General features: G+C 50.9%; 1 protein-coding gene across 1 annotated transcript in view; it reads left to right on the top strand.

Annotated features, from left to right (window-relative positions):
* The first annotated feature begins 3,429 nt into the window (after nucleotides 1-3,429).
* Nucleotides 3,430-15,330, top strand: part of ASIC2 (acid sensing ion channel subunit 2) — a 277,373-nt gene continuing 265,472 nt past the window's right edge. Inside the window, exon 1 of the mRNA XM_003933026.4 lies at nucleotides 3,430-5,330. Within this exon, the coding sequence (XP_003933075.3) occupies nucleotides 4,623-5,330 (708 nt within the window). The 5' untranslated portion in view covers nucleotides 3,430-4,622. The remainder of the gene's footprint in view (nucleotides 5,331-15,330) is intronic.

Raw genomic sequence — 15,330 nt, forward strand, 5'->3', positions numbered from 1 at the left:
GGTTAAGTGTTCCTCCTCTTTAAAGTAGAGAAAAAAATAGTATTTGCCTCCTATGGTTATTTTGAGGATTAAACACTTAGAGCATTTATGATACTTGTTTTTCATGTAAAACACTTAGAGATGGCCCTAGCACTTAGGAAGCCCCACATTTGTATTATTACTATAATAATATAATTTTGAAAGGAAGTATGGTGGAGAGGGGAAGCCCTGGACTTTGGAATGAGTTAGAGTTGGATTCAAATCCTGTGCACCAAGACTTTGCATCAACAATGGTAAAAATAGCCAGGCATGGTATCACACTCCTGTAATCCCAGCGTTTTGGGAGGCTGAGGCAGGAGGATCACTTGAACCCAGGAGTTCAAGACCAGCCTGGGCAACATAACAAGACCCTCATCCCTAAAAAGCAAACAGTAATATAAAAAAGGCCAAAAACTCTCCCCCACAGAGTTGGAGTGAGAAATTAAATAACATTTGTTTATGTGCCTAGTTCTGTACCTGGCATACAGTAGTTGTTCAAGAAATACTAGTTCATTTTTCTCCTTCCCCTGTAATAGTGTTTCATCAATGTACCAGGTCACTGTGCTAACAGATAGGGACACAAATATGAATGAGGTGTAGTCCCTGTCTGCAAAGGGCTCACAGTCCAGCAGAAAGGCTTGGACACAACTAATGACAACGTGCTATGACAGGGACTATGATAGAGGCATCAATCTTCCGAGGTGTGTTGCCATCATAGAAAAAGCATGACCCAAGTTTCTCTGGAAGAATCAAGGAAACCTTTACCTAGGAGGCAATGCATATGCTGAGATTTGAAGAAAGAACAGAATACCACTGGACTGGTAAAGTGCTGGACAGAGAAGAGGTTGGGAATATTTCAAGTTGCATAGAGAATGTGCTGCATGCATGTGCCATAAAGAGAGCCATCAGTCATTGCTTGGAGTCACTAGCTGCCTTTGTGCCTTTCTCTAGATTTCTGTGTCAAAGCCCCCTGGGGCCTAAGCAGGATACCCCTCCTCTCCCTGAAAGAGCTACCATCTGGAGAATTAACAGGAAACCCTATGGCAGAGAAGACACTCGGGCAATCAAAAGTAGCACATGTACATTTCAAGAGGGAAATAGCCAGGAAAGAGGAAGCCCACAACAGCTGAACACATCAGAAACCTAAAATGTTTTAAAGGCTTTTATAAAATAGAGCTTCATCCCACTCCAGAGTTATGATGCTGGAAGATGGCACACGGTTGTCCTGGTTGCTTCATCAGTAACTGCACCGAGGTTACTAGGTCACCCCACCTTGGGCAAGACATGGGTCACTGTGGCATCCCCAGGACCCTTGAGACCAGGCAGGGAGCACTGGAGTATGAGGCTTTGTTAGAGGCCCCGGTACAGCAGGCAGCTTCAGAACCCTCTCCTCAAAGACAGCAACAGACATCTTCAGGCAACCAAACCCAAAGCGAACTGAATGTCATCAATATCCAACTGCGATAGGATTTTCCCCAGGAGAGTGAGAAGGTCTTCCAGGTGTGTGTGTGTGTGTGTGTGTATGCATGCTTGTGTATGTGTGCATGTGTGTGTTTATGTATGTATACAGCATGCATTGGTGTATATGTTGGTGGACATGTATGTTTGTGTACATGTGTTGTATGTGTATGTGTAGTGTGTGTATGTGTATATGTGTGCTTGTACATGTGTGACTGTGTGGGTGTATGTATGTGGGCTAGTGGGAAATGAGGGGCTCAGAGGTCCTCCTCTCCAGAGACCAGATGCAGGGGTCACCATGTGGCAGGGATGCCCTCAGGTCAGTAGGGAGGGAAAGCCCACCCCAGCACTGCTTCTCTCCTGCTTGGAAACCCACAGCTCATTCAACAGATCTGAAAAAATTGCCCCTAATTCATCATTAAAGAGGGTAAAACTATCCACACCCAAATCTCTGCTTCCCCAAGCCTCCTCTCCTCAAAGTATACAAACTTTGGTCCTTTTTCCACTGGAGTGTCCTCCCACCCTTGGGGTCCCTTCACACTGCCTCCACCACCAAATTCTACTCTCTGGATAATGTCTGGAAAACCTCTTCATCCCACGGAGTAACGGGGCTCAGAGTGTTCCTTTACTTTGAGCCCCGTTACTCCATGGGATAAAGGCCTCGGTGAGTCAACTATTTGGGAAACATGGGTAGAGTCCTAAGGTGCACACTACATGCCCAGGCAGCCACAAAAGCAAGAGTCTCACCCTGCCCTCAAGGTGCTTGGTTGGAAGAATGAAAACTCTAAGGCCTTGTGGTGCAGTAGAAAGTGCTAGAGCTTTGGGAAAGCGGGTGCTGAATCCAGCTCTGCCACTTACAGGCTGTGTGACCTTGGGTAAATACTTGGCCTTCCTAATCTCACCTATGAAATGGAGCTAGCAGTGCACTGTGTGTCTCATCCAACCTCCCAAACAAGTAAAGGCAAAATAGTAAATATTCAAAAGATTAAATCCAAGTGTCCAAAAGTGCCCAGGGGTTAGTGGGAGATCCTGGGCCCATCCAGGAAGGAAGGGTGACATCAGACAACCAGTGGGCTGCCGGATCCCAGCAATGGGAAAGGGAAAGATGGAGTCTCTTGTCCATGGAAGTCCCACTCCCCCTTCCCACTCTCCTGGAGAGCTGTGCTTGGCACACTGGGCCAGGGCTGAGCAGTAGGCACTTCCAGGGAAGGGGCTGGAGCACACATGGAATGTCCCTAAGAAGTGAAGGGACGAATTGTCCCACTGAGCCTACCCTGCTCACAACGCCTCAACATACATACTCATTACTTGCCATACATGCACACACAGGCACACACACACACACGCACACACGCACAAAATCAACCACACACCACATCTGGAAACCCTGATATCCATCCACACATCAACACATCCATTTCAAGCCCAGTACTCAGTAAGCGCACACATCCACACACGGAACATACATGTCATCATAGACACAACATCCTGCATACACCACACACTCTAAATGGCCACAGCACTCCACCCGCACACATACTCGCATTCAAGAGTTTCACAGAAATGCCCATTCTCACATACACAATGCACATCCTACGCACACCCAATACTTGGCACCACACTCGCAACCGTGTTCAAATGCCCACACTACACAGCAACTCGCTTTCTCTACAGGCCATCTCACACACTTATGAGTCCTCGCACCCCTGTCTACATTGGGGTCACATCGACACAATGGTTCTACTACTTCTTATCTCTCCCACAAGCCCGTACTCCGGGGCACTTCTGTGCAGCGCATCCCCACCCCGCTCCCCACCCACCCCTGCGCCCGGCCGTCTACAGCAAGAGGCTCCCGCTCGGTGTGCAGCGGCCACAGTGGCCAGGAATTAAAATGCAGCGAGGAGGAGCCGGGCGCGTCAGCACCACGTCTCCAGGAGCGCACGGCGCTCACGGCCGCCACCGCCCCGCCCGCCCCGAGCCGCGGGGCCAGCGAGCGGAGGAGCAGTGCTCGGAGCCCAGCCGCGCCAGCGTCGCGCGGCCGCTGCCCAAGTTCGCCTGGGGCCCGAAGAGGGGTCTTCCGGGCAACGGGGGAAGGAGCGCAGTCGGCGTCACGGCCACCGCCAGCTCGGAGTCTCCAGAGAAGGGCCAGCGGAGCAGCGAGTCCGGGTCACCCCCGGGAGGTGTTGGCGGGGCTCCGCAGTCCCCAGCTCCTGCCGCCGGGGCAGAGAGAAGAGGCGAGGGACAGCAAGGCCGGGCTTTTCTGAAGACGCGAGGCACCTGGGAGAGCCGGGGCGAGAAGCGACACTTCCCCGTGGCCAGCATCCTTGAAGGGGCCCGGCGGCGAACAGCCTCCCGCAGGACGCCCTGAGAAGCTCTCAGCCCCAGGCGAGAGCAGGCGCCTGGCAGGACTCAGGCGCGGGACTTGAGAAGCATAAGCGGGTCTCTGCCGAGCGCAGCCCGGGGAGCAGTGAGAAGGAAGGGTCCTGGAGGGGAAGAGACAGAAGGCGGCAGCCGGCAAGGCGACCACTCACCCCCGAACACACCCACCCCGCCCGCCCAGCCAGGAGCCGCGGTGCGCCTCTGGGGGCGCTCGTTCCTTGGCGCCTTCTCTCCTGGGTCCCAGCACCACTGGGCTACGGGCCAAGCTGGTGGAGTCCCTGGGGATGTCCAGATCAGGCATGGTGGCTGAGTGGCCCCTCTCCCAGGACCAGCGTAAAAGCTGGGGTTAGGCGGGGCAGGGGGGGCTCGGCTCAGGGTCCCCCGAGGTCCAGGACGAGGGGAGGCGGGCGCAGCACCCAGGGACTGGGGAGGCGGCTCCCAGCGGGGCCCCTCCAGAAGTAGTGCCCGGAGCCGGGCATCCTCAAGGAAGACCAGGGGCCAGGAGAGCCTGGGAGGTGCTCGGGAGAGGCTACTGCCAGGGGCGGCGGGCCGAGGCGGCGCTCAGTCCCGGGCGGGCGCCCGCGGAGGCGGCAGCGGCGGTGCCGGGCGGGCATGCCGCGCCACCGGAGCTCCTTTCGGGCGCACGCTTCCCTGGCGCGGGCTGCGCGCGGCTGCCGCTGCTGCTGCTTCCACTGCTGCTGCGGACTCCCATGGCGGCTCCGCCCGGCCGGGGCCGCCGCCGCTGCCGCCAGCCGCGGGCTGAATGAATGAGCCGGAGCGGCGGAGCCCGGCTGCCCGCGGCCGCGCTCACCGGCCCGGGACGCTTCCGCATGGCCCGCGAGGAGCCGGCGCCCGCGGCGGTGGCGGCGGCCGGGCAGCCCGGGGGCGGCAGAGGCGGCGAGCGGGCGCTGCAGGGGCCGGGGGTCGCCCGCAGGGGGCGGCCGTCGCTGAGCCGCGCTAAACTGCACGGGCTGCGGCACATGTGCGCCGGGCGCACGGCGGCCGGGGGCTCCTTCCAGCGGCGGGCGCTGTGGGTGCTGGCCTTCTGTACGTCCCTCGGCTTGCTGCTGTCCTGGTCCTCGAACCGCCTGCTCTACTGGCTCAGCTTCCCGTCGCACACGCGGGTGCACCGCGAGTGGAGCCGCCAGCTACCCTTCCCCGCCGTCACCGTGTGCAACAACAACCCGCTGCGCTTCCCGCGCCTCTCCAAGGGGGACCTCTACTATGCCGGCCACTGGCTCGGGCTGCTGCTGCCCAACCGCACGGCGCGCCCGCTCGTCAGCGAGCTGCTGCGGGGCGACGAGCCGCGCCGCCAGTGGTTCCGCAAGCTGGCGGACTTCCGCCTCTTCCTGCCGCCGCGCCACTTCGAGGGCATCAGCGCCTCCTTCATGGACCGCCTGGGCCACCAGCTCGAGGACATGCTGCTCTCCTGCAAGTACCGCGGCGAGCTCTGCGGCCCGCACAACTTCTCCTCCGTGAGTTGCCCTCCGCGCGAACCCGCTCCCTCTGCGCCCCCCTCCCCGGGAGTCAGGAGGCCTGAGGTGTTCCTGCCTCTCGGGGCTGTCCTCAGGCCTCTTGCCATGTTACCATTCCATGATGCCCAGGCAGAACCCACTCTTGGATCCCCTGAGTCTTCTCCAGGTTGTGGGAACTTGGATTAACTGTAGGAGGAGTCGCCTCCCTCCAGTCGGAGCTCCCCTGTCCCAGCCCCTCCTTCCAGTGTGAGCCCCCAAACCCCTCATTCAACTCCTTATGGTCCCATCTGTGAATATTAGTCACAAGACTCCAAGAAACTGCTCTGTGTCTGGAGTGTAGATCTCTTAAGTGCGGACTTGTCTTTGGGAAAACCAATGCTCTTAAAAAAAAAAAAGAAAGAAAGAAACAATAGGAAGCCCTTCAGAAATGGACCATCCGGGAATCACTGAGAGTCCCTAGGCAGGCTTACGCTCTTAAGCAGCTTATGTCTTCAAAGTTCCGAAACACAGAATCTAGGCAAATAGGCGAACCTGGGAGGAAACTCTCAGAATATGAACCAACACTGAAGCTGTAGACAGTTTGGTGGGGGAGGCAGCAGCAGGTTTGGCTACTTTTTCAAAGTGCAGGAGTCTTGAGCATCCAGGGGAATTGAGCAGTCGTGGGCCGCGGTTGGGCCCTCCACGTGCCCTCTGTCCCCCATAAAATGTAAGTATGAGTCTTCTGGTCTGGAGGAATGCTCTGGAGTTGAGAAAGCGCCGTAGCAGGGATGTGAATGCAAACAGCCGAGGCCAGGAGAAGCTGTGCTCAGGGTTTGTAAACCATTTGCTGTACCGGTTCCCCCACGCTGTGGGTCTGGAAAACGCAGCTGTTGGACAGAAGGTATCTGCCTGGTGCAGTCTGCCTTGGAAGAGTTCTGGTGCCAGGCCCCAGCATGATGCACGCCTGTCCAGCCACTCATGTGTAAATGTCCCTTAGGTGGGTTTGGGCTTTTCCACTAGTGCAGGGAAGGTTGGTGTGTGTGTTTATTGGTAGTGCTCTGATGGTGATTTTACCTGCTCTGATTGATCACTCCTGAGAGCCTCAGTTCTGACAAAGCTTTTTCTGGGTTGGTAAAGAGATGCTACGGTTCCAACAGGTGTTGGCACTATGCCGGTCAGGCCAGGTCTCTCATTGGCTGATTGGGTTATTCCTTGTCTAGGATAGCAATCCTGGCTTCAATCTTGTCCTGCTGGCTTTGCTTTAAGCCTGTGTGTTGAGTAGCCCTGAATTATCCAATCGGAAAACCTTCCTTATTTCCTGGGCTTTTCAGCTGGCCTTTAAAGAATATCTACCTGGTGGCTCTCTGCTTTGGCAAGTAGGAGATGCTGTTAACATATTCTTCTAAGTGATTTCTTCAGAAACCCAAGCACAATTCTAAGTTCCACAAAGATGAAGGAATGAGGGCAGTGATCTATTGCTGTTTGTTTTTTGGCTGATCACTAATTAGCAGCCTCAAGAGTTAGATTAAAGTTCAAGGTTACCTCCAAGTAGCAGCAGACCCTTGCTTCAGCTCCAAGTTTTACAGCAGGGCCCATCAAATGTAATTCTGAAAATCTGACTATTGCTTTGCAAAGTGTGTGGAATTGCATTCTAACAGCCATTATGCACTTTTGATATTCACCACAGCCCTGCGTTAACAATGAGTTTTATTCCCATTTTTAAAATAAGAAAAATGAAGCTCTAAAAAACTGTCCAATGCTCAGAGCCAGCAAGTTCAAAGTCCAACTTTGCATACTACCAATTGCATTACACAGAAACTACATGTACGCTTCCTCAGAGGCCAATCCGAGGTCCACTGCAAGACCTTTGGCCTCTCTTCTCTCAGAGGACTCTTACATGGAACTCTTTCCCTCTCCCCTACCTCTACTCCTAGGAATCCTGTCTCTCCTAGGAGCTGAGAGAGTGGAAAATGGAGCCACCCCAGGTGGCCCAGTTGGAGTCTTGGCAACATGTCACTGAGGTGCGCAGAGGGCACAGTCCCTTCAGGAGCCACCTAACTTCAACCTCTGCGGCAGGCAAGGCCATTAGTTGTGTGGGTCAACTGCTAGGGAGTTGAAGAGAGTAAGGTCCTTCTCATTGGAGCACACCCTTCTCTTACCTCCCTGTACCCTGAGTCCCTGTGTTTGAAGAGTTTGCAGGCACGCACGCGCACACACACACACACACACACACAAAAGTATTACCTCCATTCCCCAAAGGTATGAGTTCCTGGAGACTCAAGTGACCCCTAGTGGCTTTCTATCATGGCCCAGTCCTGGGAGCTTCCGGCCCCTTAAAGTTGCATGCTGTAGGTTTTTCCAAGGACCTCAGAATTAAAGGCTTCACCCCTTCATCTGTAGAAGCCAGAAGCTATTTCAGGGGAGCCACAAATATACAGCAGGCCCATCAGGAATATTTTGCTCTAACCACACTGCCTTGTCTCAAGCCTTTGTCATCTTTGATGGAGTGGCACCAAAGCTAAGTGGCTGAGAATGTGCACTCTCAAGCTGCACTGACTAGGCTCAGATCCTGAGTCTACCACTTACCATGTGCCTTTGGGCAAGTGACTTAATCTCTCTATTCCTGAGTTTCCTAATTCATCTAATAGAGATAAGAATACTCTATGCACCATACTGGGTGTGTGTGTGTGTCAGGGAGAGCTCTGGAAACTGTGCTGGGCCCCCATAGAAATGCTTCTTTTCAATCATATCAACCTCCTAACTGGTCTTTTGGCCTCAAGCTCTGTCACAGCCAACCCTCTGCATCCCATCGTCTGCTTTACAGCCAGAGTAGTCTTTCTAAAGCACTGCTCAAAGCATATAATCTCCCGTCTTCAAGGCTTTCACTGGTTCAGCTGTCCTCAGATTAAGGCCCGAGCTCCTCAGCCCCTCCACCTGGTCCTGCCTTATTTCTTGCCACGCCCTCCCTCATACCATAGACTCACGCTCTAAAGAACAGCTCCCAACAGCTGAACCCCTGCTCCTCAAGCCCGTCTGCTTGGTTCTATTTCTGCTGCTGCTGTAAGTGCCCTTCCAGGCTGCTTTGTCGGTGTGGGGGACAACTGTTCATCCTTCAACAGGCAGCTCTGGGGTTTCTTCTGCTTTGAAGCCTTTCCTGACCACCTCCCACCCCTATGCCATATCACCAAACAACTGATACCTTCCCCCTCTGGCCCCTCTTCCAGCCTATTTAGATGTCCATCCTCACATGTCATTGCACCTGTTAGACTGTGCCTGTCTCCCCCTCCAGACCAGAGTAGGAATCATATCTGATTTACTTGCCGTCTCCTGCACCCAACAGATGGCTTGACATGTAGTGTCAGGAAAGGTCTGGGGAATGCATACCCCCAACATTCCCTGTTGTCCTCTGTTGCCTGCAATAAGGCCCTTGGTTTGATTCCTCTAGAGAACACCAGTGAAATGCACTTCAGTGAGAACCAGGCCACTTCTGGGCATTTATTCCTTTTGGGGACAGAAAGGGGAAAGTAGAAAACAAGATGCCAAACACCTTCCAGACACCTGTGCTCCCCAATCCTAAGAGGACTAGAGCAACAGGTGAGGGATGACGTTCTAGAGGAGGCCTTTGGGGGATGTGCCAGCTGTCCCCAAGTTCCATTTCAACCAGTTCGTCCCATGGTCTGGAAATAAATATGGCGGGGGAGGGGGTGTCTGTTGGGTCTTATCCTCTCGGCCCTCTCGGGATATGTTTAGTTGCAGCTCCTCTCTTTGTTGCAGCTGTGCAAGAGTTAATCTCACTCAGCAGTCAGATAAAGCAGCTTGGCTTCTGAATGCCTGTGTTGTTTCCCTGGCATCAGCTGTGGACTTGAGCTCTGCACACTCTGGCCCTTCTGGGGTTTCCTGAGCCAAAAAAAAAGGAGCCTTCCCAGTAATTGGGTGGATGCAAAACTGTGTGGCTGAGCTATCTGGGTACTGGGGCTTTGGAAGAAGAACCGGGGGTTGGAACAGGGACCAACAGAGGCCAGTCCAAAGTCCACTGCAAGAACAAGGAGCAGTGGCTGTCTCTCTGGCAGATGGCATGGTTCAGGGGAGAGTGCCAGGCAGACCTCAGCTAGGGGCTTTGGTGCTGCCATTTCCTAGCTGTATGCCTTGGGCAGACACTTTGCTCCCTGAGCCTCTGGTAATAATTCCTGCCTCAGAGATCTGGGATGAAGATAACATATGTGCAATAACCGGCACATGCCTGGACAGCAGTAGGTGCTTGATAGAGAAGAGCCATTGTCATAATGTGGATAAAGTGCTCAACTCAGTGTCTTGGCATCTGATGGTAGCAGTTACTAATTACTATTCATATAATTATCATATCTGATTATGACCACTTACCTGAGTGGAGATACATGCTCATTTTCTAGTTCATTCATTCAATCAACCAATGTCTCTTGAAGGTCAACTATATACTAAGTTCTGTACCAGCTGCTGGGGGGAATAAAATTAAATAAGGCTTGGTACATGCCCTCCGGAAACTCTCAATGATGTTAAAGACAGAAAAGTGTGAACAGATGCCACAAGCATACAGAGGTGCTGTGTGGGCTTCGAGGATCAGACTGAGGATCTTCGATGGTTTCTTGGAGGAGGTGGTGTCTCAGCTGAATCCTGAAGAATAAGTAGAAGCTACAAAGTAGAGAAGGAGAGAACGAGGACTTCAGGATGAGAGGACAGGAGTCTAAATGCGGGAGTACAGAGACAAGAGATGATGAGATTGAACACATGCCTTCTAGGACCCAAGCCTAGTTCACGGTGGCTGGAGGGAGGGGCTGGACATGCTGAGATGGGAGCTGGGCTGAGGGGTGATGATGCCATGGTGTAGTGGGTGCCTGGAGACCAAACTGAAGTTTTTGGACTTTGCAGCAAAACTCTGACTTATTTCACTACTGGTTGTTAGACTGTGGGGAGAGACCTTCTCTGTGTCCCAACCACCCCAACTGCCACCCTGTTCCTAACTCTTTGAGGGCCCACTCCTCCCTGTACCCTTCCCTATTGCGCAGCCCCCTTTGCAAGAGTTAACCTGGAGTTCAGATTTTGGACTACTCATGTGTACCAAAAGCCAAGAAAACAGCATTTAGTTTTATCACATTTTGTCACATCAGACATGCTGGTTGCTACTTGCCAGGACAGAAAGCAAGAAATCATTTCAGCAACATATTGTTTAAAATCAGCTAACTGTTGAAATGGCATCAGGCCAGGCAGTCCAGTAGTTAGGAGGATGGATAGCTTTAGGAAATCAAAAAAGATACTTTGGTCTTTAGAGAAAGAGGAATAAATGAGCTAATACATGTGAGGTGCCTAGACCTATTCCTGGCCCTAAGTAAGCACTCAAGAAATGTGAGCTATTTCCTTTATTATGACTTTCAGTGGGCATTTTGAGTGAAGGACAAAGGCAAATAGCATTGGGCAGATGTGATGTGCCAGACCCTGGCTGGGCATGTTTCATGTCATCTCAATTCTCTACAATAACCCTGGAAGGTTGTGTGAAAATCTACATTTTACAAATGAGGGAACTGCAGTGCTGGGAGCATCTGTAATTCACCTAAAGTCACAGGCTCAGCAGGTAACAAAACTTGGATTTGAACCCAATTCCTCATGACTGCAAAGGTACATACACATTCTGCAGCTGCGTGAGGAAGGAGTGCATCAATAGGAGGTGGGGTGTATCCTGGGAAATCCAGCCCAACCTCAGCTTTTCCTCGGCCATCTGAGTGACTTTGATCTCAGGATCCTCCTCTGTAATATGAGGGTATGAGCCAAATGACCAACGGGATTTAGCTGAAAAGTTCTCTATTCAAGTGGGCAGTCGAGGGAACAGAGAGCTCAAATAGTGCAGATGGCGTGAGTTTTTCGGCCAACCATTTCTTTTCTTTGCAGAGCTGAAACAGTAATTAAGGGGGAAATGTACAAGTTATTGAAGTGCTAGAGACAGGACAGTGATTAAATAGACATTTATACAAGGAACATGAAAAGACCTCCACCAGTTATTTGACTTCAGGGAAATTAGTTTAGGGAATCAGATGTAAACTCTGTTCAGGTCTGCGGATATCCAAATTGACCAATGTCAGGATGATTCTGATAGTGGCTATTTTGGGGCCACTGTGGCCAGTCACGAAGGCATCAATCAGATGTCTGGCCAGTGGAGAAGGGCTGGAGGAATAGCCAGGACATTTGCTTTGTGTGTCAGTCACCTTCATTCCCTAAGTGATTTGCTTAGATGAACTACTCAGATATTCAATCAACCAATGCACATTAAGCAACTACTGTGTGCCAGGCACTGAGCCACCACGATGACCGTAAGTCTGATGTGTTTCTGGTAAACAGGCTTGCAACAGTCAATGTGCCTCATCGGAGTGACCGAGTCTAAAAGGAGCTGCCTGTTACACAGGGAGTGGGGCAGGAATGAAACAGCCTAGGGTTTGTATTGGGTACCTAGTACGTAAACAGTCACATTCAACTTTTTTTTTTTTTTTTTTTTTTTTTGAGACGGAGTTTCGCTCTTGTTACCCAGGCTGGAGTGCAATGGCGCGATCTCGGCTCACCGCAACCTCCGCCTCCTGGGTTCAGGCAATTCTCCTGCCTCAGCCTCCTGAGTAGCTGGGATTACAGGCACACGCCACCATGCCCAGCTAATTTTTTTTTTGTATTTTTAGTAGAGACGGGGTTTCACCAAGTTGACCAGGATGGTCTCGATCTCTCGACCTTGTGATCCACCCGCCTCGGCCTCCCAAAGTGCTGGGATTACAAGCTTGAGCCACCGCGCCCGGCCACATTCAACTTTAACAGCATAAACAAGTGTCATGGAACCTTGCTTACAGATGATAAAGTTGGAGGCTCAGGGGAGGTACAAAGTCACCCATCTGGGAAGTAGCAGAGTCGAGATTCAACCAAAGATCAGTCCAGCTTCAAAGTCCGTGTTCTTTCCCATGGCTCCATTCTGCCGACACTCAGAGATGCTGATAAGAACAAATCCTTTCATAGAGGGTACCATTCACAGTCTTCCAAGCCTTGAGGTTTTTTTCACCGCAAGTTTCTGTAGGCCTTGGAGAGTCATCCTGGCTTCCAAGACCTACAACCCTGAGAAAGAAAGACAGTTCTTAAGAGGACAAGATCAGTAATGAACTTGCATCTTCCTCTGCCGTCAGACAAACAGGGAAGGAGATGCAGATCTATGGAGGAGAACCTGCCCAGGAATTGGGAAAGGTTTTAATTGTGCCACCACCTCAACTAAATTACTGTTTTCGTTCTTTCAAGGACACTGGTAACTTGAAGTCTTGGATGAGGAAATGGTGCCAAATTGAGATCCAGCTCAGGCCTGTGCTAACAAATAGATGACTCACTCATAATTGGAACATGAATTGTTGGTAAAACAAACAGAGGCTGCTAACGTACTCAGGAAGTTTGTTCTCCTGAGCATGTCAAATAACTCCCCTGACACCATTGTTTATACTATTAATTTGCCTAGTAAATTGTTTCCTCTGATTCCACACACATTTATTGAGCTCCTTCTTTCTGCTAGACACTTTTACATTCATTATTTTATTTCAGCTGACAACAGAGCCGAGAAAAACCTGTTCTTTTGTCCCTGACACCAAAAAGAAAACTGAGGCACAGAGTGGTTCAGTACCTTGGCCAAGGCCACAGAAGCCCTGATCTTAGGATTCCAAAGTCAGTGCACTAGAGCACAGTTGTTCCCACAAAGAGATCTTACTGCAGCTTTGGCCAGACAAACCTGCATTTGTAATCAGCACAAGCTTAATTTATTATACCTGGAGAGGATGTGATAATGTACATTGCTATCTCTGCAGCAATGGAGGATGCTGATTACAGTCTATTGCCTGCCTAACTCCAGAGGTGGGAGTGACTTGCCCAAGGTCACTCAGCACAAGGATACAAGAGCCAACATTTGAATTAAGGTCTCCTAAGGCCCCATTTGCCTTTTCTTCCTCCAGCATCTCTGTTGCTGGTCAGTGTGGGTTTGAGATTTCACCTGCCCTGGAAGACTTTCTTAGGGAAAAAGTGATGGGCTTGTGAGTACTTTGCAGAAAAGAACTGGTACTGAACTGTTGCACAATGCTTCAATTGGCAGTGGATGGATGGGGAATCGTTCAGGGGGCTACACTTTTCAAACTTCAGCATGTCTGGGTTACTAGGCCCTCAACAGAGCCCAGGTTGGGGCAGGGCCTGAGATTTGCATTTCTAACAAGCTCCCAGGTGGTACAGATGCTGCTGGTCTACAAACCACACTCTCTTTGAGAGACAAGGCTATGGGCTCCTGGAAGCCCTGTGAATGCTGATAATGAGGAGTCCCTGTGGATCAGCCATATCTGATTCACTGGATCTATAAAAGCCCATGTGGGATGAGCATTCTAGAATGAAGCAAATAAGTGGGACTGGGGGGAGAGGTGCTGGGCTCCCTAGTGAACCCAGGAGGATGTGCAGTATCAGAAGGATCAGTGCTCTGGGAGCAGCCCTCTGCCACACCAGAGCAGGGTTAACAGAAAGCCAGGTCCTAGCTGCAGCATCAGTCACACACAAAGTGCAAAGGCCATGTGGTAGGCTGAATGATGGCCCCTCAAAGATGCCCATGACCTCATCCCTAGAATCTGTGAATACATCACCTTACGTGGCAAAAGGACTTTGTAGATGTGATTTTGAAGTTAAGGATTTTGAGATAAAGTGAATATCCTGGGTTATCTGGATGAACCCAGTGTAATCATGGGTCCTTAAAAGTGGCAAAAGGAGGTGGGAGAGTCAGTGTGGGAGGGGATCGAACTACAGAAGCAAAAGTCAGAAAGAGGCCGGGCGCAGTGGTTCATGCCTATAATCCCAGCAATTTGGGAGGCCGAGGCAGCAGATCACTTGAGATCAGAAGTTCAAGATCAGCCTGACCAACATAGTGAAACCCCATCTCTACTAAAAATACAAAAATTACTGGGCCTGATGGCGGGCACCTGTAGTCCCAGCTACTTGGGGGGCTGAGGTCGGAGAATCACCTGAACCTGGAAGGTGGAGGTTGTAATAAGCCAAGATCACACCACTACACTCCAGCCTGGACAACAGAGCAGGACTCTGACACACACACACACACACACACACACACACACACACAGTCAGAGAAAAATAGATTTGAAAGTGTTACACCGGTGGCTTTGAAAATGGAAGAGGGGCCACAAGTGAGGGAAGATGGGCAGCCTCTAGATGCTGGAAAAGCCAAGGAAACACATTCTGCCCTAAGGCCTCTAGAGGGAACACAGCCTTGTTGGCACTTCGATTTTAGCCAGTAAGACTCATTTCGGACTTCTGACCTCCAGAACTACAAGATAATAAATGTATGTTGTTTGAAGCCAGTAAGATTTGTGTAATTTGTTACAGCAAGAATTGGAAATTAATAGAGGCCTCATTTGTTTCTGATGTATAAAACACTTTCTATTATAGACCTGAATCCATGTAATGAATGAGGCTGGGTAATTTTGGAGCAGGATCTGTCCAAAACTCAAGAAAATAAAAGAATTTGTAACAAACCCGCATCTAGTTTCAGAAATAGCCTGAGAGTATTTTAACCATGCTTACATAATGCAAGATTGGGAATTTGGACTCCAGAAACTTAGAAAGGAGGTGGTTAGGGGAAGTAGAAAGAAGATTGCCTCAGGAGTCAGACTCAAGTTCAAATCCCAGGTTTGCCAGGTATTGTGTTGACTAGGTGGCTCTTAGAGAGCTGCTTACCCTTACAGAGACTTATTTGGCTCATGCGGTCATATTACAGAAGAGGATCCTGAGGCCACCCAGTCATTCAAGGCAAAGAGGAGGGGGGCTAGACTTCCCAAGACACACCCTGCCTCCCATCAATGCGTTCCTTCCTCATGTAGCTGCAGAAAGAGCATGCACGTTTGCAGTCATTAAGACTTGAGTTCAAATCCAAGATTTGTTTTAGAATAAGCTTTTTTTTCCTCATTTGCAAAACAGAGACCATACTTTT

Source organism: Saimiri boliviensis, chromosome 17 (genome assembly GCF_048565385.1).
Source record: "Saimiri boliviensis isolate mSaiBol1 chromosome 17, mSaiBol1.pri, whole genome shotgun sequence".
Classification (NCBI taxonomy): Eukaryota; Metazoa; Chordata; class Mammalia; order Primates; family Cebidae; genus Saimiri; species Saimiri boliviensis.